The sequence below is a fragment of the Apis laboriosa genome, unplaced genomic scaffold, assembly GCF_014066325.1.
Source record: "Apis laboriosa isolate Shangri-la unplaced genomic scaffold, ASM1406632v1 scaffold13_cov153, whole genome shotgun sequence".
NCBI classification, from domain to species: Eukaryota; Metazoa; Arthropoda; class Insecta; order Hymenoptera; family Apidae; genus Apis; species Apis laboriosa.
Genome location: NW_025221370.1, coordinates 800484 through 825055, shown reverse-complemented (window position 1 = coordinate 825055; position 24572 = coordinate 800484). Strand labels below are relative to the sequence as shown.

Sequence of the window (24572 nt, the reverse complement as noted above, 5' to 3'; positions counted from 1 at the left end):
GCAAAATAATAATTAAATGTCTTTTTAGATATAGTTAAATTATAAATTATAAATTTATTGCATTTATTAACAATCTTATTAATATAATCTTATATTATATAATATTGTTATGTAATAACAAAATTATTTATTTAATATTTAAAATGTTTAAAAATCTAAATTATTTACTTTAATATAAATTACTTAATTTAACATAATGTAATGTATTATGTATTTTGTATACAATCATATGTACATGTACAAGTTTCATAATGTACAATCCTTAATACTACATTTAATATTATTTAATTATTTTTATAGTATTGTTATAAAATAGTTTTCTTATAAATTTGCCAAAATAACTAAAACAATTTTTAATATAAAAGTAGACATTATAATTTAAAAAATGGATGACTTAAAGCTTGATCTGCAGTAAAACGTGTTTTATAATCTAAATCTAATAATTTTGATAAAAGATGATAAGCTTCTTTTGGATACTCTTTTTGTGTGTCTGATGATACCTTAAAATATTGAATATTTTTTAATAGTAAAATCTTTACTATATTATTTTGTACATTATTAAAAAATATAAAATTATATTTATATTTAAATTAATTATAATTATAAATAAATAATAAATTAAAAAATACCTTTTCACATGTATTATGATTTTTACTATTTAATAAACCCTTATTTCTTTTTTGCAATTTTTGACATAAAGAAACAATATCAACTGCTGGTATATCATCACTAAAGATAATTTTTTTTCCTAAATTATAAAAAAATTTAAAATAAAATATAAATAAATAAAATCATAAAATAATTAAAATAAAAGAAAAAACATGAAATGCTTTACAATATGAACTAAATAAAAAATTATATATTATACCTAATTTACGTGCACATTGTTGCATTTTATTTGATCCAAATATAGTTGTTATTTCTGCTAAAGCTGTACAGTCATCTGGTGAATGAAAGAATGGCTGAGTACCACTGAGAATACATAACATTATAACTCCACTTGCCCAAATATCAATTGCAGGTGTTTGTGAAGGATATTTTAATAAAACTTCAGGAGCTCGAAAACCTGGTGTGCCAGCTCTGGGAGCTGTCTGTTCAGGTCTTGATATACACAATGAACAAACCCTTGCTTTACCAAAGCAATAGCACTTTTCTCCTGTATCTTTCTTTTTTGAATTAAGAGAAAGATTTAAACTATTCTGAAAAATATGAAAAAAATAATATATATATTACTTATAAAATTTTTCTATAATAATTGATACTTTACTTCATCTGATCTTTTTCGTTTAACAACTTGTATTTCAGAATTAGCTAATTTAATGTTACTAGATTTCTTTTCTGGTATATACTCTTGTGCTAATCCAAAATCAACTAGCAAATATCTATTAAAAAATAAAAAAAATTAATATATTAAATTTATATTAGATAATTTACATTATTTTACCTTTTATTACATCTATCATATAAAAAATTACTAGGTTTAATATCTCTATGTATAATATTAAATTGATGAACTCTTCGTAATGCAGTTAATAATGCTATCATATAATCTTTTGTTTCTTGAACAGTCATGTCTTGTACATATTCCTATTTAATATCAATAAATTATTACATTTACAACATTATATAATAAAATAAGTACGTTAAAATAATTAATTGAGTCATAAATAAAAAAATCTTACCGAAAATTTATCATGTCTCATATATGGCATTACAAATATTACTGTTTCAAAACTTCTTAAACATAATTCCAATCCAACTATATAATCTTTTCCTCTAAAAAAGAAATTATATCATAAAGATATTAATTTTAAATATATAAATACATTTATTTAAATAATAACCAAATTTATAAAATGTCAATTACCCTATTTGTTGCATACATTGTAATTCTCTTTCAATTTTTTCAGGATGTCTAGTAGGAACTAAATGTTTCAATGCAAATTTTTTAGAACCATCAGATAATTTTAAAGTAGCTAAATATACAGAACTAAAGGTTCCTTCTCCAACTTTACCATGCACATGGAATAAATCTTTTATTAATGGAACTATATTTTTAATCGCAATATTATTTTCTGAAATGATATAATAATTTTAATTTTTTTATTATAATTTGAATAATTTTCGTAAATTCAATTTTTTACCATCATCATTATCTTCTTCCATTTCTGTTTTTTCTTCAATGGCTTCAGTATATAATTTAATACATTTAATCAGGTAATCAAAACACTATTTTGAAATTATTTTTAATAAATTAATAATTTCATTCTTTTCTTTTAAAAAACAAACTATTATATGTATAACCTATATATATGAAAATTCGATATCGTTTCAAATATTATATATATATATATATATATATATATATATATATATATATATGCATACTTCTATCAATAGTTAATATATCAATAGTCTTATTCTATCAATAATCAATAGTTAAAATATTAAAGCAGAATATTGATATAATTTTATACATATTTTAATAAATATTTTTGGAATTAATTATCATGGTAAAATATATTACTAATTTTCAATAAAATACTATTTCCTGCTATTAATATTTTAGATAATATACATATATATGTATTCGGAAATACATATTTGGAATTCTGAAATGTATATACGGTACGGCATATCAATATATCAAGTAAATTGATATATTAAAAGTAATTCTATTTATATTTGTTATAAATATAACAATATTATTTATGGCTAAATAATAAAGAAATGATTATATTAATAATATTAAAATTATTTTTTAACAAATTTTAATTGAAAATTTAAAAATTAAAAAAAAATTTTCTTAAAAAATTATTTACAAACTAAAGGTTAGAATAAAAAATAGATTAATAATTGTTTGATTTAATTGTTAATTATATGTTGTTTTTTTCTTTTTCTGATTATTTTTACATAAAATCTTTTTACATTAATTATTAGATTTTTTATTTTTATTTCATTTTTATTTAAAGAAATAAGATTTAATTATTCAAAATAATTAAGATATATGTTAATATGATTTTAATTTTTTAAGAATTGAAATATTGAATTAAAAATTGAATTAAATATTGATTATAGGAAATATTGAATTAAATATGTTTAACATTAATCCATCTAAATCATCTTTATTGGACACAAGTGAAAATAATGTTATAAGTGATATGGATTTGGATAAAATAGCTCTTCATCTCATTACTCAACAAAGATTTAGAGAAAATATTATAATTCCAAGAACTGTAGGTCCGGTACGAATTAAAACTAATGAAGAGAAATTAGTAGAAAGTGCAATGGAAAGTTGTATCTTTAAAAGTATTGCAAGTTGTGTCATAGGTATGTTTGTATTATATAATATTAAAAATTATGTTTATTTTTATATATAAGTATAATTAAAAAAAAATTAGATTTGTAGGATATGGCTTGGGAGCTGCTATAGGTTTATTTTCATCTAGTGTGAATTCAAATGTGGCCAGTGTTGAAAAACAACAAACTGTCCGTGAAGTATTTAGAGAAATGAAAATTACAACATTGGGTTATGCAAAAAATTTTGCAGTAGTTGGTTGTGTATATTCAGCTATTGAATGTGCAATAGAATCGGTAATAATTCCTTAAATTCAACATAAAATTATAATTTAATTTATGTTTATCTATAATATTATTCTAGAATTTTACTTTAGTATAGAGGAAAAACTGATTGGAAGAATGGTACATATGCTGGTGGTTTAACAGGTGGAATAATAGGATTAAGAGGTATTCTAAATTTAAATATAAATTTAATATATATAAGTAGGGAATTTTAATGTGATTTTATGATTTAGCTGGTATAAAAGCAGGTTTAATTGGAGCAGCAGGTTTTGCAGCTTTTTCAACAGTAATAGATTATTATATGCATAAATCTTAAACAATGTCACATATTATTATAGACATATATTTATATAAAAAAAAATATAAAACACACTCTGAGTATACCTGTACAATACGTATAAAAGCATAAGAATATTCTTAATATAAAAATGCATATATATAAGTACAATAGTTAAGAAATAAAATAAAATTCATGTAATATATATTGATGCTCATTTTACCTACATTCTGAAAGTTCTCTATTTTTAATACAATATTTTTCTTAAATTGCATACATTTTTTTTAAAACAAAAAAAATTATAAAATGATTTAAGAATAGGTACTAGTAATTAAATATTACTAGAATTTAAGTAAAAATAAATGTTAATTCTTAATACTTGATACTTTACATTTTATTGAAAATAAAACACATGTAAAGCTATACTTTACTTATTTAACACTGCTTATCACAGCATAAAATAAACTTTTAATTTCTAAATATTGTGAATGATTATTAATAATTTAATATTGGCAGTCTTAAAATTTTTTTCATAAAAAAATATATATGAAATATTGGAAGATATGCAAATTGTATATATATTTCTACCAATTTCTTTGTCACTTGTGTAAAATATCGATATTTATAAAATGTTATTGTATATATGTATTTATACAACTTATATAAACTTATATAGTTTCTTGTTATTAGAGTTCTTAAGATACATTATATCTTATAAATTTTCATTTCATTTTGAAATAAAATTTTTGCATAATATTTGAGAAATTTAGCATATTTGTTACATTCTATATATTTCAATATATATTATTATAACATATTTTACCAAATATTAATTGTACTACATCTTGTTTAAGAAATACAAATTTTTTATAACAGCTTTATTTTTATAAAATGGATTATATTAGTTTTGATATTTGCATTTTAATGGAAATTATAAATTATTTTTTATTAAAAAAAAATATGCAAGGCACTTATTACGCATTTCTGTGTTGTATGGTTATTAAATTATAGTTATAATTTTTATATGTAATTTTTCCTATATTTTTAATTTTATTTTTCTATGTTTTTAAAATACTGAATTTTGTTCATGATTTAATATTTAAAACAAAAATATTGAATAAGAAATGTATATTTTCTAATTATATTTGTCATAAATAAACTTTTAAAAATTGTAAATTTTTTCTCAAATTATGTTTTGAATAGTGTATTGATCATTTAATAAAATTTTTTGGCACCTGTAATGTGAAGAATTAATTTTTCTTCACACATTTGTGCAGAAAATATATATAATTAAGGTTGTTGTTGTTGCATTTGTGCCTGCATTACCGCTACTAATTCTTGCATTCGTCGTAACTCTGCTTCTTTTTCTTGCAATATTCGATCTTTTTCAGAAACAGAATTACTTCTTTCAGATTCTGCAATTCTATTGAAAAAAAAAAAAAAAAAGAATTTTATTAGTAAAAAAATATTTTGAATATTTTTTAAAAATTATAATACTTACGTTTGTCTTCGAGGTGGTACAGGAGCTCCTTTTGCTAGTCTTTCACTGCGATAATTTTCATAATGTACTTCTTGAGTCACTTCTTGTAAATCTTGCATATGTGTGCTATAATTATATAAAAACAATAAATAATAAAAAACTATTCTATTCTTTAATATATTCATTTAAACTAATATTACATACATTAACATTGTTCTCAGTTTTATAAAATCACAATGATCAGGATTTTCAACTTCTACTACACCCCATGGATACAATCGCCCTCGTACTTTTCGTCCCTTTACTTCCAATAATGTGTTTGCTCCACATACAGCAAATGGAACTGCTTCTTTCAATTGTCTAACTTGTTCTTTATAATCTTCATCTTCATCACTATCACAATCTGGTAATGGATAAATTTTTATTCCACTGCCTTCTATTTCTTCCATAACTCGTTTCTTTAAACGCAATACTTCTTTTTTTGTAAGTACATCAGCTTTTGCAATTACTGGTACTATATTAACTTTATTATGAAGTTGCTTCATAAATTCTATATCCAAAGGTTTTAATCTGATAAAAATAAAAAGAAATATAAATATGTATCTTTATCATGCTATAATAAAATAAAATTATAATTAAAATATCTTACCCATGACCAAATGGTGAGATAAAATAAAAACAACAATGTATTCTATTATCTACTATATTTCTTCTATTTAAACCACTTTCATCACGTAAAAATCTTTCAAATTGATCATCTATATATTGTATGATAGCTCTAAAACTATCTGTATTATCAATTGCATCTCCATAACCAGGAGTATCAACAACAGTTAATCTAAGTTTGACACCTCTTTCTTCAATCTCCACAGTTGAAGCATCAAGCTTAACAGTTTGATTAGTTTTCTCTATTTAAATTATTATTATACCAATATAATATAGTAATTATCATTTATAAGATATATATCTATAAATGAAAATATAAACAAAATTTAACTTACCTATAGCATCAGGAATTACACGTTCTGGATATAAATCAGTAAGAAATAGACTATTTACTAATGTAGATTTTCCAAGACCAGATTCCCCAACAACCATAAGTGTAAATTCAAAACCCTTTTTTACTGATTTTCTATGAACTTGATTAGGTAAATTTGCAAATCCCACATATCCAGGTGTTTCAAGACTAGCAAACTAATAAAGAAAATACGAATTATATTAAATTAAAATCATATTTTTGTAATATAAAAAAATAAATATACTTAAAATAAATAATATGAATCTTTTTATAAAAAAAAGTATGAAAATATTTTATAAAAAAATTATTTACCGTTAAGGATACTTACCGTTTTTACACTTTCACTAGACATTTTTTCGTCGTAATTCAATTTAAACGATACGTAGAAGTCAGTACGATATTTTTAAACGATATTAAGGACAATCCAAAACTAAATTTCAAGCTAACAAGCGCAGTATTGTGACAGAAGACAAGATTACAGCCATACTCGAAATATATATAAGTATACATATATCATGAATAAATTGAATAGGTTATTTGAATTTAAAATTCTTTGCTTTAATCGACATTATATTCTTATTATATATATTTAACAAAAGCAAAATTATATTTAAAAAAATTAATAATTTTATTGTAAATTCATTGATATAAAAGAAAAATATTGCATTGACTGTACAGGAAAATGTTACGGTATATCTATATTACGAAGAAGGAGGGGAATAACCCTTAATAAGAAAGAAATTTAGGCGTGGCTGCCGAAATAAGCTTTTAATAAAAGTATGAACTTTTATGATAAAAAGTATTGAACTATGTAATCATAATTTAATTTAAAACTTTCAAACTTCTTTGATGTAAATTGATGATTAATTATTAATTATTTAATTTTAAATGCGAATTAGAATTGATTTTAATTAATTAATTTATTTATATTAAAATCGAATATTTAATGATTTAAAAGTAATTCACAAATTATATTAAAAATATTAAAATTTTATTTTTTTATTCTTTAATTTTTTAAAAATACATTACACAAATACAAGGCAAACGACTACTTTATTCAGGAAATAATATCATATACAAGCATAGTTTTATATAATATATTTATCATTAAGTTTTATCATAAGTTTTTCTTTATTTATCTCATAATTATCGATATTTTTTTCAAATGATTGACATTTATTACTAGCATAGTAAATTAATTCATTACACAATATTAATGCGTAATAATCGGCACATTATCCTCATATTATTTAGTGATGTATAATTTTTTCAATCACTCAAATATTTTTTATGTTTTATAATTATTTGTCATTATTTCACAAGCGCATAAATAAATGTTTAATATTTTTAATCAAATCGAGTTTCAATATTAAACAATTATTTATAAATCATCTCAATAAGCAGATACAATGATTGGTATTAAAATGAAACATAAAAATTATAAGGAAGGAAATGAAAAGACGGACAATATTTTGTACTCTTTAAAACAAAGATTATTTGAGTACTATATTATTAGAAGATCAGTTTTTACGGAATCAAATATATGTATGGTGATAGTATATATTTATAATAGTTTGTACACATACCATTAATATTATTATAAACTGATACAACACCCAACATGAAATTGACGTGAACATTAAAATGTACTTTCCGTATCACATCATTATCGCGTGTATATATATATATATATATATACACAAATAATTCAAGTCTGTGTGTGCGCGCACGTGTGTACATATATATATATATACATATATGATACGATTGGTCATATGTATATACATATAATTACACATAACCAATATTACTCGAGCATGCATGGTGCACACAATTTTTACTTTAAGTTCCCAATTTATTATTACATTTTTTTAAACTAAAGAGTTAGTGTAAATAGAGAGGGCACTAGATGAAAAAATTTTATTCTTAATTAAAAATGCCAAATACGTAGAACTTAAGAATCTCATTAAATCACTTTTCATCATTATGGGGAAGACTCCCCTTAGGGGTAAATAAAAATTATTACAATTTCTCATCTCTGAAGAGATTCTTCCCACTACATTTGAGGAAACTAAGGGATCTTGTATTGGTTTCCAAATGTTTTTGTTGGGAAAGTTCCTTTCCCTGAAATTTAGGGAATCAGAAACTAGTAATGATAATATGTTTACTTGTCATCTGTATTAATTTTTTCCTCCCGAGGTTTTGCGCCACCATAAATTGAACTTGATTTACTTGATTCTGCAATTGCATTTATGGGATCCTGAATTGTTCTTGGTGCTAATACCAAACGTTTCCTTCCAGTTGTATCAGCTATAATAACAATGTTAAAATTATTCATAATTTTTTAAAAATAAAATCGCTATTAAATATTATATACAAACAAACCTGGAGGTGGATCTTTGTGAAATGGTTCATCATGAAATGGTTTTCGTTCAGTTCCAGTTCCACGAGAAGCTGGTCTATTACCATATGATCTAGATGAAGCGTTACGCGACCATTCTCGACTTCCACCTCCTGTATCATCATTAAATTGACTGTAGTTACCCCGGTTACTTCTCATATCCCATGTACTACCTTGTCTTCCACCGTGACTCTGACCTTGACCTACATAACCTCCTGCACATTATTAAATTTTAATTTTTAATAATAATGCATCTTTATATATATATATAGATATATTTCATATATATATATATATATATATATATATATATATATGAAAAACATGAAATTATATATACAATATATATAAACAAAATATATAAAATTTTATTTTATAAGCTTATAAATATTTTTTAAATATTATGAAAATATTATTATACCAATTAATTAATTTATATATTGTTAAATTTAAAAGATATTTATTATATACGTTATGCAAAGCATAACGCTTACTAGAATACATAGATTTGCTTCCAAAATCATCACCATATCCTCCACGGCCTCCATCTCTCCCTCTAAAGCCTCCACTGCTACCTCCACTCCGCCCTCTCCTATCGAAACCACCGCGGTCATTTCTCTTGCCCTCTGCTACGTCTATTTTTATAACACTTTTATCTACTTCTACTGCTCCATCCATTTCCAATGCAGCTTCTAAGTCTGCTAAATCTTCAAATTCAACATAACAAAAACCCTTAAACCTATAGAAAAAAAAAATATTAAATATTTGTAATATTAAAAGAGTTGTATTATTTATAAAATATTCAATTCAATCATATTACAATTAATTCCATTTATACAAACCTATCAGTTTCTTTATCTTTAACCAATCTGATTCCTTTAACATTAAGTTTTTTGAAGATTTTATCAACATCTCCTTGTACAATTCCATTTGGTAAATTTCCCACAAATGCAGTATAAGGAGGTTCTGTTGGTAATGGCTTTCTGCCACTTCTATATCCACCTCCATAATCTCTGTTTAAAAAAATGTATAATCATATGCATTTTATATATATTATATTAATATTTTGCACAATTAATATATATAAAATAAGTATTATTTTTGTATTTAATTATTTTTTAACTATTAATTTAATAAAAAAATAACATTATTTTAAATTTGATACATAATAATCATTTAGAATCATGTTAAAATTACAAAAAGTTTCATGTTCAGTTTTGAGAGTTAATTACAAAATAATAATAATATATAGAAATAATAATAACAATATATAGATTTATAATTGTGACACTCATTAGAATATTAATTTTCATAAGCACATATTCTAGTGAATAATGTGGAATTAAATATTCTTATGTGTTATATCAAATAATATTTTTAACCAAATATATTATATATATTGCACAAATTTTTAGTTCATATTTTTATCAATAATATTATGACTAAAATGCACTATTGTTTGGCCGGCCAAAATAAAGCCGCGTGTCGAAGGAACCATATCTGTAAGGTGCTGCGCTGCACTCTAATCAAAACTCACTTAACCTTAAAATCGTAAAATTATTGAAGAAAAGAGCAGTTTTTTTACCAATTCGGTACATCGATTAAATACTATCCTTACATTGTATTGAAAAATCTCAATAACTGTTATACATGAAAGAAATTGTAACCTATACTTGCCTTGAATCTTCGTAACCACCTCGACCAGCCATATTGGATGCACGAAACTGACCGGGACCGCGCGGGTCGAGTGCAATACTATGTTCAAGATGGCACTTTTCTAATCACTAAAGAATTTGAAATCATGAATCTAAGCAAACTTACTTAGTTAGGGATCGTTACTTGTATTAATGAATTTCGACAGTAATTTATCAAAAGATTAAAAATTTCTAATAAAGAACACAATTACTTTTATTTTTACTATGAATTGTTAACAATTAGATTATGATAAGTTCTTTTCAAAAAATAATTTATTTATGTAGTTGAATTGCATAATATTACTAGAAATTTTTATTTATAGTAATTCGACAGTTCTACACAAAGGTACGAAATTTTTAACGAAAACGATTGACAGTCTATGCAATTCAAAAATGAAATATACACTTTTGATTTTACATTCTATTCATTATTTGTTTCATTTAAATAACTACTATTATAAGATCAGGTATTAAAATACTAATTCATTCAATTGTTTTTATATATTTGTTATGTAGGTACTTATTAGATTAGCGTAGTTTTTAGGTAAAACAAAGCAAGATGGCGGATGAGACTATGCACATGTTAGAGCCTATTTCAAATGATTTTAAAATGAAGGATAAAATGAATAAAATGGATTGTACAGTTCTTGATTATTTTACTAAACTTAGAAATGAAACAGAATCTGAAAGAATACACGGTGGAATTGTTCTATTAAAATATTTAATTGAACAAAATTCGGTAAGTATTAATTTAAAAATAACCTCAAAATAAGTCATTTTTATATTGCGCGAAAAATGATCATAGTTTTTATATTGATAAATTATATACAAATATGTTTTAGGAAAATAATGATACCCAAGAATTTAAATATGCTATAAAAAGACTTATTCGAAGCTTAGGCTCTTCAAAAACAACTTCACGAATAGGTTTTTATACAACTCTGACAGTTTTTCTAATAATAAATCCTAAAATGTCTATAGAAAAATTTTTATCTATAGTAAACAATGAATTACATCCAGTAAATAGTAATGCTAAAAGTGTAAGAAAATCAATATGTATTATATCACAATATTAAGTATTTATATTTAATATTAATCACGTTATTTTAGGAAAATGGTGATATTTATATGGGGCGCATATTAGCATATGGAACATTAATAAGATCTAAGTTACTTTTAAATAGTATTAATGAAATACAACTACAAACTATACAAGATCTCATTAATGCAGGCAAACAACGTAGTTATTTATCATTTGTTTCTGTTTCATTTCTTGTTGAATTTGTAAATCAACTTGATAGTGAGTGTATTAAAAAATCAGTTTGGCCAATTATTGAAAAAGAATTTGGCAAACCATGGACAGAACAAACATTAGATTCATTGTATGCTTTGTTAATAATAAGAAATAAATGTCCATTACTTGTAAATAATGAATTTTCAAAAAAACATTTTGGTACAGAAGATATTATCAGCAAAGAATCTATGAATAACATAGTGAAAGTATTATTAGTAAGTATATATTATAAATTTATTTATAAAATTATTTATAAAAAATATATTAACTTATATATTATTAATATTCAGGATTTACCCAGAATTATATCATGTCATCATCCAATATTTAAATTATTTTGTGAAAATTTAATGTCAGCTGAACTCATTACTGATTTTTGGATTCATATAGATCAAAAATTTATAAAACCATCTAAAACTGATGAATACTTGGTTATACAGATTCTCAAGCTTATATTATCAAATATTGTAGATAAGTCTATACTTCCATCATTATTATCACCAAATTATATACAGCATATGTTAAAAAAATGTTCTGGATCTAAATACCATAATAAAGATGAAGTTCTTCTTGGATTTAAAGAAGTCTTAAATTTGTTAATATTAGCTACAAATAGTAATGATACTAAATTAAAAATACAAATTGCTGTATTAAAAAAATTAATATTATATCCAGGTGATTTAATGATTGAAAAAAAAACAGGTACAAAAGTAATTCAAATGCTTACTGGAAATTTAAATATAGATGGTATAAAAAAAGTATCAAAAATATACAGAGAAATAATTGAAAATAAAATACCTAGAGAAAAAACAAATTTTAAAACAGAATCTTTTTGGACAAATGCTGAAAGAATTTATGCTGCTCATTTATTAACAAGGTACTTAATTAATTAAACTTACATTTCAAGAAATATAATATTATATCACAATATTAAATTTTATTTTTAATGCAATTATGAATAATAATTTATTATTATTAGGTTAATAGGACATCCTAAAATGTTTATGGATATAGAATGGAAATTAGATCAATTAAAATTTTTATTTACTTATGGATTATGTGAAATGCCAAATGTTGGGGTAGATCTAGCTTGTAAATATTTTTATATTTAATATTATAGTATTATCACACATATTTTATATTATAATTATTTTTTTTTTGTTTGTAGCACAATTTAAGGAAACATTTTATCATGCATTAGATCACAAATTACCAAAATTGAGTGATTTACGAAATATATTAAGTGAATTAGTTCATTTCTTGGACATTCATTTAAAAGAGCAAACTTTAAAATTAAGAAATCCATTAGTGAATGATGCTAAAATTTCATGGGAAAAAGTGACACATTTAATTAAAAATTTGGAAAATAATTCAAAAAAAACAGATGCTATACCGCTATTTCATACAATGAATTTGCATATGGGTTTACAATTATTTTCAGATCCACAAATGGCAATTGTGACTATAGATGAACTACAAAGTTGTTATGAAAGAATACTAAAAAAATCTAAAAAATATAAAACTGTTAATAAAGAACAAAATGATGAACCAGAATGGGTAGAAGTAGTTGTTGATTTATTATTGTCCTTCTATTCAAAGAATAGTCATTTATTACGATCATTAGTAGGATGTGTTTTCCCACATATTTGTCCCTATATAACACCTACAGCTATACATCAAATTTTAGCAGTACGTAAATTTTATAAATATAATTAGAAGATTGGTCATTATATTTCGAAATTCTTATTTCTAGGTATTAGATGTAAGAACTGAAAAAGCACCACTTGTACCAAAAAATGATTTTGATAATGAAAATGATGAAATTTCATCAGATATGGAATCAAGTTTTAATAGTACAGATTATGATGAAAGTGATGAAGAAAATACTAATGAAATGGTGACTTCAGATAGTGACTCTGATTCAAATGAAGAATCGACAAATGAAAATGAAGATGAAACAATAACTGATAGATTACGAATGGCAGTTAGTCAAGCACTTGGCGATGCTTCTGTTCAAATTGATAATGATGATATAAATGTAGAAAACATTGATGAAGAAGAAGGAAAACGATTGGATGAATCGTTAGCAGCGGCATTTAGGATTCTTCGGGAAAATCGTCAGTTCCGATCCAAAAAACAAGAAAAATCAGCACAAGCTTTAACTCATTTTAGAATTCGAGTTATAGATTTATTAGAAACTTATTTAGAATGTGTTCCATCAATGGCAGTTGTACTTGATATGTTACTTCCTCTTTTTACATTATTAGAATTTTGTATAAAAGATCCTCATCAGAAACCTCTTCAAGATCGAGTTCGATCTTGTTTAAGAACATTGTCATTGATAAAAAAATTCAAAGATATAGAAAATGTTAATGAAGAATTATTAACAATAATATTAAAGGTAATTCTATTTTAAAATTTAATAATTATCTTATATTCATTATTTATAAAACAAAAAAATATTTTTAAGGCTTTAATAGAAAAAGGAGAAAGAACCACATCAGTTTATCATGAAATGAGTGATAAATTAGCTGAATGTTGTACATTTCTTGTGAGATGTGCTGAACAGGCTAATATATCTATAGATACAATCATTAAAATTTATGAAGAAAATTTAAGAGCCTTTTTTAAAAGAAGAGATTGTGTATTATCACCTTTGTTATTTAAAACCATTTTACAATTACAATGGGAGGGTAACTGGCAATTAGCTCCTTTATTGGTAAATTTTTAATTTTCATCTTAATAAATCTTGATGAATTATAATTAATAGTCCATAATTTTTGTAGGTGGATTTTGCTTTTGATAATAACATAAGATCTTTCCGTCGGGGATATGCACTTGAATTCTTAACTATATTTTATAATAATAGTCGACTAGTTCATTTAGATACAAAACATTTTGATGTAAGAATGAAATTAGAAAAAAAAATATGTAAAAATACTATAAGTATATTTCAAGAATTATCCAATATATATAAAATTAAAAATGAACAAGCTGTTACAACTAATGGTAATGAAATAGGAAAAGAAGTCAAACAAAGATATATTTGTCTTCTTTTAACATTATTACGAAGCATTCATACTCATCATTTATCACAAGCATGGAAGTGGAATAATATTGGAAACGTACTTAAAACGTACAGAACTCATGTATCACTTGCAAATGATACAAAAGTAGCATATAATAGATTAGCAATACAAATTGGAATACCACTTAACATGTATGTATTAATTAAATAAATTAAATTAATAAATATCAAATAATAAAATTAATTAAAATTAATTAGATAAATTAATTAGATAAATAATATAAATTAAAATATTATTATAGTATTATCATAGTGTTGAAATTATTTGTAAAAGAAATTATTATTTTTCTATTACAGATCAATGAAAAAAACCAAAACTAAACAAAATACTATGATAAATGGAGAAATAAAAGATAGTATAAATAACATGGAAAAATTAAATAATATGGAAACACAAGAAGAACAACAAGAGGATAGAAATACACAAACAAATTCAGATACTATTATGTTAAAAAGAAATGAATTTAAGAAAAAGAAAAAAAATAAAAGTAAACAGAGAGATAAACAACTATTAAAGAAAAAAGCACAGATGTTGCGACAAAAAGCAATATCTGAAGGTTTTGAACCCTTTAATTTTAGCTCTTTTGTTTTACAAAATGAATCAAATTATGATGTATCACTACAAAATGGAAATTCTCAAATTGAACAAACTAGTCTTAATTCTTCAAAAAAAAGAACATTCAAAAATATATCAGATGACAATAAAACTAAAAGAAGAAAAAGTGTACAAACTGCTTGACAAATGAAATAAAAATGAATTGTTATTTTTATATAAATATTTTTAAAAAAATATATATATATATATATAAAAGTCTTTTTTGTATAGCTTTGAAATATGTAAATAAATTTTCCGCGCGCGCGCACACACACACGCACGTATGCACGCAGAGAGAGAGAGAGAGAGAGAGAGAGAGAGAGAGAGAGAGAGAGAGAGAGAGAGAGAGAGAGAAATTATCAAACAGTTTATAAAAACATATTGAAGCATTGCAATCGACTCAAGCAATAAATTTAATAGTATATGAGACTGAAACATTTACTTTTTATAATTTCCAGCATTATATGGACTTAAAATCCATTGCTTGAATCGAATATTTGCAATGAATGTATTATAATATTTGCTTTTAATTAATAATATTATATTAATAAATACATTTCTTATATATTTTTGTTTTGTTTTATAGTTATAAATTTTAATTTAAATACTATGAACTTTTATTTTTTATATTTCATTAATATGTTGTGTAATTGAATAATTTATAATAAGAAAAATTCTTTTTGCTGTCAGAAATTTTGGTTTTGTATTAAGAGAATATAATTCAAGAAGAGGTAACATGCAAATTTTTTATTTTCAAGAATAAAATTTTTTTATAAGATATTTATAAAATTTACGAGTATATATTTATAATCAGTATATATATATGTATTAAAAATATGATTTTAAATTTATAATAAATTGCACTTATTTTGTATATTTTAATGAATGTTTAAAATTAAAATCTTAATATATGTATATATATATATATATATACATATATTAGTAGAGATTGTATAGATACTTTAATTGTATTCCATAAATTTTGTTTATTAGAAATATTTTATTATCATTATATCGATATATTATATATTACGAATTGAATAATATTAGATATTCATATAAATATTTTTCAATATTTTAAAAAAATAATTCTGCTTTGTTATGTTTTTGTGTCACTTTTAAAAAAAAATTTCTAATTAAAGTTACTAAGGTTAACCACGAGGTAAGAAATGTTTCTTTTATAAAATATATATTTATATATTGTTTTTATATATTTTTGAACATATTTTTATATAATATTTGAATTTTTAATAAGTTGAAGAAAGAATCTAAAAAAATGAACATAAACAGTGATAAATGGTACAAAGAATATTGTAAAGAAGAGGATTCATATACACATTCTAAATCAGAAATAGAAGTATCAAATTTAAAAAATGAAGCAAAAAGATACTTAGATGCAGAAACTTCTGTTTTTCAATTAAAAGAATCAAAACATACTAATTCAGAAACAGCATGGTTAAGAACAGCATTAACACAGGGGACAACTTCGGATAAAATAGCAGCTGCCATTGTATTAGTGCAAGATAATCCAAAATATAATTTAAATAGACTTACAATGCTTATAAATCAAGTAAGAGTTGTAAAACATCATCAATGCAACATGATAATAAAATCTTTAAGAGACTTGTTTTTGGTAGATCTACTTCACCCTAAATTTAAGTTACTTAAATTTGAAGAACAAAATTTAGATGAACTTGATAAATTTAATTCTGGAGACATACTTAACTCAGATATGTCAAAAAAAAAATTAATGGCTCATTGGTATTTTGAAGATCAATTACATGAACTGTATGAACGTTTTATAATGTCTCTAGCTAGCATTGCATCTGATACAGTAGATGCAAATCGTGAAGTAGCAATATCAGTAATGACAGATTTATTAATAGGAAATATTGAACATCAATATAAATTATTGGAATTAATTGTAAATAAAATAGGAGATCCAAATTGTAAAATAGGATCTAAAGTAATATTTTGTCTAAATAAATTATTATATAAACATCCCAATATGAAACTTATTGTATTACGAGAAATTGAAAAATTATTATTTAGAAAAAATGTAGCACATCGCACACAATATTATGCAATTTGTTTGTTAACACAATTTTTTTTAACTAAAAAGGATGAAAAAATTGCTTCAACACTTATTGAAGTTTACTTTGCCTTCTTTAAAGCTTGTTTAAAAAAAGGAGAACCAGATTCTAGAATGATGGCAGCAATTTTAACTGGTGTAAATAGAGCATATCCATTTGCAAAAATGAATTCAAATATATTGAATGACCATATAGATTCTGTATACAAAGTTGTACATATTGGATCTTTCAATGTTTCTTTAAATGCGCTCAATTTATTATATCAAGTAAGTATATGATTAATAATTAATATTTTATTATATTTATTATGTTTATTTATTTATATTTTTATTATAATATATTCAATTTTTAATTTTTTTATTTATGTAGGTTACAGGTAAAGATGAAGCTCAATCAAATAGATTTTATTCTGCTTTCTATCGGAAATTATTAGATCTACAAATTGGAATAGCAAATAAACGTGCACTATTTCTTAATTTATTATTTCGAGTTCTTCAAAATGATCATAATAAACAACGTTCATATGCTTTTATTAAAAGAACTTTACAAATTATATTATATTTTCCTGCAAATATGGCATGTGCTACTTTATATGTAATATCTAAAGTTTTACATACACATAAAGAATTAAAAACTTTATTATTAAAATCTCAAGATTGTATTAAAATTGAAAATGATGATTCTGAAACTAAAAATAATTCATTAAATTTAGAAGATATTTCTTATTTATCTAATGATAAATCCAATTTAGAAAATTCTATTTTATTAATGAACATTGCATCTACATGTAATATAGATAAAGAAATGAAATCTGAAAATGAAATGGAAAATAATATAAAAATTGATTTCAATACATGCAAAGAATATGATCCTTTTTGTCGAAATCCTCTTTATGCTGGAATAACTAAAGGTTCAAATACCGAATTAGTAACATTATCTAAACATTATCATCCAAGTGTTGCATTATTTGCAAATACTATTCTTGAAGGTATTGCATTATATAAAGTTATTTGATTAAATTTGTATATTATTCTAATATTATATTACATTTATTATATTAATATATAATATATTTATTATATATTATTTATATTTGCAGGAAAACTAATTGATTATATGGGTGATCCATTGGAAGATTTATCCTTAATGCGTTTTTTAGATCGTTATGTTTTTAAGAATCCAAAAAAATTAGAAAGTAAAAAAGTTCAGAAAAAAAATGATCCTCTTGCACAACGAGCAGGATATACACCTAAAGGTATTAGATGCATTCCAATTGATAGTATTTCATATCTTAATCAAAAAGAGGAACGTATTCCGGTTGACGAATTATATTTATATCATTATTTAAAAAAGAAAAAAGAATTTAAGCATGAATTTAAAGATGAAGATGATGATATAGAAAGTGTTAATAGTGAAGAATTTAATGATATGTTGGATAAATTAACAAATGGTAAAGATTTTGAAGACTTAGATATTGCTGCTGATATTCAAATTGGGAGAAAGAAAGGTATATAAATTTCATATTTTATTTTTTATTTTGAATATTATTTTAAAAATATTTTATTATATAAATTACAAATTTTCTAAATTATTAGATTTTGAAGATGAAGAAGATGAAGATTTTGATGATAATATTAAAAGTGAAGCAAGTAATGATTCTGATGATATATATGAATCAGAAGAAAATTTCGAAAAAGATGAAAATAATGAAATTGATAATGAATTACAAAATTTAAGTGATATTGATTTAGATGATATAAGTGATTTAGACTTTAATGAAGATACAAAAGATACTCAATTAAATAGCATTGAAAATATTTTAGAAGATACTCAATCAAATATAAAAAAACAAAATAAAAATTTAAAAGGAATTGATAACAATATATTTGTATCAGCTGAGAAATTTGCAGAAATATTAGAAGAACATAGTAAACAAAAAAACAAACCTGGTGGTACAGATGTTTTTAATACTATAGATGGTGCAAGTTTTAAACAAATAGAATGGGAAATCAAACGACATCAGAAGCTTAGAAATTCTTTAAATAAAAACAAACGAAAAAATTCTAAAATTTTAAAAAAAAATGTAAAAAAAATAAAACATTAATTATAATAAAAAATTATAATTATAATAAAATTAAAAATAAAAGTATTTAAAAATTGTTAATTTTTATATGAATTTTTTTAATCAAGACATTTATAAATTACAAAAAATGAATTTTTAATTGATATTTCTTACAAATTAATAAACTACACATACACTTATATACTAAAATATTTTTTTATAATTACTAGTCAAGAAAACATTAATCTACAATATGAATTATTGTTATTAAATGTTATAAAAAAAGATAATTTAAATTATTTACTATTATTAAACACGATTAACAGAGATTTTAAATCATTTACTAGATTTAATTTCAAATTTCAAAAATGTAGAAATTTTTTTTCAAATATTTTTATCATTTAAGAATTTTATACATTAAAAAAATGTTAAGATATTATTTTTCATTCATATTTCTGTACGTACTGTACATTGTCATGTTGTATTTTTAAAAAAGTCGAATTTCAATTTCTTTGCAACTGGAACAATTAATATATAATCATTTTTATCTATGAGTATGAAACGATTAATTGTAAATTAAATCGTTTCGTATAAATGAAATAATATTAAAAAAGTTATATTCGAAGTATAAATAATTCTACTTTATATTAATACACATTTGATTCTTTTGTTTATATTTACATTTTGAATTTAAATTCTTAAATTAACAATAAAGAATCAATTTTCATCTAGCTAATATAAAAATTAACAGTTGCAAAAAAAATTGAAAGTATACATTTTATGGAAGTATAAGAGTATATATTGTAAATTATTTTTCACTAACAATGACAGAAATATTTAATGTTTGTTTGCTCAATTTTAGTAGTTCATCAATAATCATTAAAAAAAAAAATTGATAACATTATTACTGTGCAATAATCAATAAATCTTCATATTTTTCATTCTGTACACGCTATTTTTTGTTATATGCGACAAATCCTAAAGCGTGCTGTGTATGTATATCGGAAGGCTGGACGCTACTCTGCATCAGCTTTTACTGAACTTTCCTCATCATGAGCAGGACTATGCCATGTCAATCGTTCTTCATAAAACTTTATTACAATTTGTGGACATTTTTCATTGGCAATTCGAGCAGGAACTAAATCTGCATCATCTGTTCCTTTCCATTTCATTAAAAACATTAATTCTCCACTTGAATCTGTTGCACCAATAATACGTTCAGGTTCCAAATTTCTATCAAAACCTATATAAAATTAAAGCATATATAAATAAAGTATATAAAGTAAAGTAAAAGTAAAGTGGTTAAAAATGTGTTACATGTATATTAATTAAATATTAAAAACAAATATTACCTTCAGGTTTCTTTTCTTCAGTTACTTTTTTTTTAGTATGAGTAGGTAAAGGGCCACTTGAACTTTTTCGTTTCTTTTGTTCTTTGTCTTCATATCGTTTACCAGCTGCAGCTGCTTCTTTCTTTTTTCGTTGTTCTTCAAATTGTGCAATTAAATCTGGACAATCAAGATTTTCTTCTGGCTCCCATGTATTTTCTTCATTTGAGTATCCTTTCCATTTTAAAAAATATTCAACCTGAATGATAATAATAATAATCAGTGAATGATTATTTTAAATTATACAAAAAAAGATAAAAAGATATACTATGATAAGTTTAAACTTTAATCAATTTTGTTTATATATCAAAAGAAAATTATATAAAAATCAAAAAAAAAATAAATTTATTATTATTAAATACATTAAGTATATTGCATATTTGGATACTATTTTCAGATACTGTATGTGTGTATATATATATATATATTGAAATTACATACTTTTCCTTTAACTACTCTCCTGTCTAAAACTTTTTCAACACTAAATTCTTCTCCTCCTGCAGTTTCTGCAGGGGATGAATCCTTTCCTTTGCTCATTCTGCAAATATATTTTATGATACAGAAAAAAAAATATTAAAATTGAAATCATAAACTAAATAATAAACAGAAATAAAAATGAAGTTACAATTAAAGTAATTGATCAGATTTAAAAAATGCATTGATAATGAAAATAACTTTGGAAAAAAAATTATTTCAATGTAAAATAATAATACACGTCATAATTTTATAAGAAAAAAGCTCTGAAGATACTAAAAGATGAACATGATGCAAAATGGCGGTATGATAGCCGGGAAGTAATCAAAGATTTTTCTTATAAACTTATTTGAAAATTTAGAAATAAGTAACACAAATTTGAATTAAGTTTTATTATGATTGTATCTGCTAAATCATAATTTTTAGTTATAGTACTTACTTAGACAATAGCTATAAATTATACAAGAAATAACTACGAACAATGCGGCGGGATTTCTAGCACTTTAGCGTCTTATTATCGCGTTGCCGCGAAAAATAACAGAAGGACCAACATAAATCAAAAAAAAGATTTTATGAAATTATGAATGACATTGAAAAATTAATTTATTACAGATATCCTGAGGTTGTTCTAACTATATAAATAGTAATTAAATAGAAAATTTTATAATTATTGCAATCATAGAACATTAAAATATATATTTTTATTATCAAAGATAGTTTTTTTTAGAACATCATGACCTATAAATTTGAAATATTTGTACGTTAAGCTTTTTTTTGTTGATTAATACTTATTTAATAATTTTTATATAATAAAATCAATAAAATATACAATTTGATTTTTAATTAAAATAGCCATTTAATTAAAATGCTTTTATTAATATTTCAGGATATAAAGTAATTGTTTTTAAAATTAATTTTTATAAAAAAATAATTTAACTACATGAAAAGTGTTTTTAAATTTTTTGTATATTCATAGTAATTATAATACACATTATTTATGTAAAAAATTATTATAGAATTATATTAAAAAATATTTATTTTCAATATTATGAAAATACTTCTAATATTATGTGATGTTAAAAATAATTTTAATAGATGGCAGTATTATCTAAAATTTAATATTAATTTTTCCGTTCTATAAAAGTTGTAATTTAAACGGCGCTGAAAATTTGGAGTTGGCAAGGTCTTTCAAGGTATTGTTAAAATAGAATTTGCAAAGTAATAGTATGTGATAAAATATAATTTATATATATAATATTAAAATTTTATTTATTTTTTTAAATTTTATTTTATAGAATAATACTCAAAATGGCTGCCCGATCTATCGTTAAATATTTACGTCCAAAAACTGTTGTATCCCAAATTCATAGATGTGCTTCACTTTCTGCATTTGAAATACAACATAAAACTCCAACTATTAAAAAAGTAATGCCTATACCAAAAGCTCATTATGGAGGACGACATACAGTTACTCTTTTACCTGGTGCTGGAATTGGTCCAGAATTGATGAATTATGTAAAAGAGGTACAAAAAATATTTATATAAATATTTATATAATTTTAATAAAAAATGATCTTTTGAGTATATGTTTTTATTTCATCTATTGTAATTAAATGTTAAATTTTTTAATAATATATTAATGAAAAAAATCTTATATAATTTTTTATATATTTCTTTCAGATTTTCAGATATGCAGGTGTACCAGTAGATTTTGAAGATGTAGAAATTGATCCAAATGCAAATGACAATGTTGATTTAGATTATGCTATTACATCAATTCGTAGAAATGGTGTAGCACTAAAAGGAAACATTGAAACTCGTAGTACAGAAGCTGATGTACTTTCCAGAAATGTTGCTCTTCGAAATGAATTAGATCTTTATGTAAATGTCTTACATTGTGTATCATATCCAGGAGTAAATTCACGACATAAAAATATTGATATTGTTATTGTTAGACAAAATACAGAGGGGGAATATGCTATGCTAGAACATGAAAGTGTTAAAGGTGTTGTAGAAAGTATGAAAGTTATTACAAGTATTAATTCTGAACGTGTTGCAAGATATGCATTTGAATATGCTAAGCGAAATGGAAGAAAAAAAATTACCACAGTTCATAAAGCAAACATAATGAAGCTTTCTGATGGATTATTTTTAGAAATATCAAGAAAAGTTGCAAAAGATTATCCAGATATTACTCATAATGATATGATTATTGATAACACTTGTATGCAATTGGTTTCCAATCCACATCAATTTGATATTATACTAACAACTAATTTATATGGAGCAATTGTATCAAATGTAGTATGTGGTTTATTAGGTGGTGCAGGATTATTAGCAGGTAAAAATTTTGGTGATCATTACACAGTGTTTGAACCAGGTACTCGCAATACAGGTAAACGTATTGCTGGAAAAAATATTGCCAATCCTATTGCAATGTTAAATGCTGCTGTTGATATGTTACGACATCTTGGACATAAGGATCATGCTACTTTAATTCAGAATGCTATTAATAAAACTATTAATCAAGGTGTTCATACACCTGATCTTGGTGGACAAGCAACAAGTAGAGAAGTTGTTGATACGATAATGAATCATATTAAAATAGCATCTAATTAAGACTGATAAGATATATCGGATTAAAAATTAATATAATATAAAAATATACATATATATTTAATTTTGCTTTTTAGAAGAGATATTTCATTATCTGATACAATATTTGAATATCTTTTCAGTTGATAGTAGTAACTGTATTTTTTGCTTAAAAAAGATTATAATTAAATTGTGTAAGTCGCACAATTATATAAAATAATTTTTAAGTAAAGTGACAAATTTGATACCTGTAATATAGTAATATCTTATGTAATATAATATCATATATATTGAATTAAAGTTTGTAAAGTATTTTAAAGATTGCAGATTAAATATTGTAATTATTTTTAAAAGACGTGTTTGAGATGTAAATTTTTTATTTACATCTCATTAAAAATATTTTCTTGCAATTATAGAATGATAAAAAAAGAGGTTCATAACTTTAATTTAGTAGATAGATAATACTTATCAAATGAAAAAAAAATCTTAATAAAAATATAATTAAAAAATAAAAATTTTCAAAATTAAAAA

General features: G+C 22.9%; 8 protein-coding genes across 13 annotated transcripts; 4 read left to right on the top strand and 4 right to left on the bottom strand.

Annotated features, from left to right (window-relative positions):
• Window positions 1–187: 187 nt before the first annotated feature.
• On the bottom strand, window positions 188–2196 carry LOC122720917 (cell division cycle 7-related protein kinase-like). Its single transcript, XM_043948009.1, has 8 exons — window positions 2145–2196; window positions 1868–2075; window positions 1683–1776; window positions 1445–1587; window positions 1268–1382; window positions 869–1199; window positions 630–748; window positions 188–500 (listed from the first exon to the last, which is right to left on the bottom strand). The coding sequence occupies exons 1-8, from the start codon at window positions 2164–2166 to the stop codon at window positions 372–374; spliced, it is 1161 nt and encodes a 386-aa protein (XP_043803944.1). The 5' UTR covers window positions 2167–2196; the 3' UTR covers window positions 188–371.
• Window positions 2196–4101, top strand: LOC122720918 (mitochondrial import inner membrane translocase subunit Tim22). Of its 4 annotated transcripts, none has more exons than XM_043948013.1 (5): window positions 2196–2217; window positions 3079–3330; window positions 3410–3594; window positions 3675–3747; window positions 3816–4101. In XM_043948013.1, the coding sequence occupies exons 2-5, from the start codon at window positions 3096–3098 to the stop codon at window positions 3896–3898; spliced, it is 576 nt and encodes a 191-aa protein (XP_043803948.1). In that variant the 5' UTR covers window positions 2196–2217; window positions 3079–3095; the 3' UTR covers window positions 3899–4101. The 4 variants fall into 4 exon arrangements, with proteins under 4 accessions (XP_043803948.1, XP_043803947.1, XP_043803946.1 ...); XM_043948012.1 differs by lacking the exon at window positions 2196–2217 and adding an exon at window positions 2457–2513; XM_043948011.1 differs by lacking the exon at window positions 2196–2217 and adding an exon at window positions 2503–2628.
• A 942-nt stretch (window positions 4102–5043) lies between these two features.
• LOC122720909 (septin-1) lies at window positions 5044–6872 on the bottom strand. Its single transcript, XM_043947986.1, has 6 exons — window positions 6686–6872; window positions 6341–6533; window positions 5989–6247; window positions 5544–5909; window positions 5361–5465; window positions 5044–5282 (listed from the first exon to the last, which is right to left on the bottom strand). Exons 1-6 carry the CDS (start codon window positions 6707–6709, stop codon window positions 5150–5152), a joined length of 1080 nt encoding a protein of 359 aa, XP_043803921.1. The 5' UTR covers window positions 6710–6872; the 3' UTR covers window positions 5044–5149.
• A 1027-nt stretch (window positions 6873–7899) lies between these two features.
• On the bottom strand, window positions 7900–10671 carry LOC122720881 (eukaryotic translation initiation factor 4H). Of its 2 annotated transcripts, none has more exons than XM_043947931.1 (5): window positions 10436–10671; window positions 9601–9771; window positions 9253–9497; window positions 8743–8973; window positions 7900–8667 (listed from the first exon to the last, which is right to left on the bottom strand). In XM_043947931.1, the coding sequence occupies exons 1-5, from the start codon at window positions 10465–10467 to the stop codon at window positions 8522–8524; spliced, it is 825 nt and encodes a 274-aa protein (XP_043803866.1). In that variant the 5' UTR covers window positions 10468–10671; the 3' UTR covers window positions 7900–8521. The 2 variants fall into 2 exon arrangements, with proteins under 2 accessions (XP_043803866.1, XP_043803867.1); XM_043947932.1 differs by having other exon boundaries at window positions 9286–9497; window positions 10436–10669.
• Window positions 10672–10857: 186 nt separating this feature from the next.
• Window positions 10858–15613, top strand: LOC122720883 (myb-binding protein 1A). Its single transcript, XM_043947934.1, has 11 exons — window positions 10858–10919; window positions 10990–11191; window positions 11295–11492; window positions 11563–11961; window positions 12037–12623; window positions 12726–12838; window positions 12915–13435; window positions 13500–14147; window positions 14217–14465; window positions 14533–14966; window positions 15132–15613. The coding sequence occupies exons 2-11, from the start codon at window positions 11012–11014 to the stop codon at window positions 15571–15573; spliced, it is 3771 nt and encodes a 1256-aa protein (XP_043803869.1). The 5' UTR covers window positions 10858–10919; window positions 10990–11011; the 3' UTR covers window positions 15574–15613.
• A 797-nt stretch (window positions 15614–16410) lies between these two features.
• Window positions 16411–19673, top strand: LOC122720929 (CCAAT/enhancer-binding protein zeta). Its single transcript, XM_043948037.1, has 5 exons — window positions 16411–16591; window positions 16685–17788; window positions 17892–18510; window positions 18622–19029; window positions 19118–19673. The coding sequence occupies exons 2-5, from the start codon at window positions 16706–16708 to the stop codon at window positions 19624–19626; spliced, it is 2619 nt and encodes an 872-aa protein (XP_043803972.1). The 5' UTR covers window positions 16411–16591; window positions 16685–16705; the 3' UTR covers window positions 19627–19673.
• A 602-nt stretch (window positions 19674–20275) lies between these two features.
• LOC122720902 (chromobox protein homolog 1-like) lies at window positions 20276–21945 on the bottom strand. 2 transcript variants are annotated; one of them, XM_043947975.1, is made up of 4 exons: window positions 21598–21749; window positions 21414–21510; window positions 20937–21171; window positions 20276–20827 (listed from the first exon to the last, which is right to left on the bottom strand). In XM_043947975.1, the coding sequence occupies exons 2-4, from the start codon at window positions 21507–21509 to the stop codon at window positions 20601–20603; spliced, it is 558 nt and encodes a 185-aa protein (XP_043803910.1). In that variant the 5' UTR covers window position 21510; window positions 21598–21749; the 3' UTR covers window positions 20276–20600. The 2 variants fall into 2 exon arrangements, with proteins under 2 accessions (XP_043803910.1, XP_043803909.1); XM_043947974.1 differs by lacking the exon at window positions 21598–21749 and adding an exon at window positions 21886–21945 and having other exon boundaries at window positions 20277–20827.
• A 616-nt stretch (window positions 21946–22561) lies between these two features.
• LOC122720901 (isocitrate dehydrogenase [NAD] subunit gamma, mitochondrial) lies at window positions 22562–24324 on the top strand. The gene is made up of 3 exons (XM_043947973.1): window positions 22562–22639; window positions 22742–22970; window positions 23127–24324. The coding sequence occupies exons 2-3, from the start codon at window positions 22755–22757 to the stop codon at window positions 24063–24065; spliced, it is 1155 nt and encodes a 384-aa protein (XP_043803908.1). The 5' UTR covers window positions 22562–22639; window positions 22742–22754; the 3' UTR covers window positions 24066–24324.
• The last annotated feature ends 248 nt before the right edge of the window (window positions 24325–24572 follow it).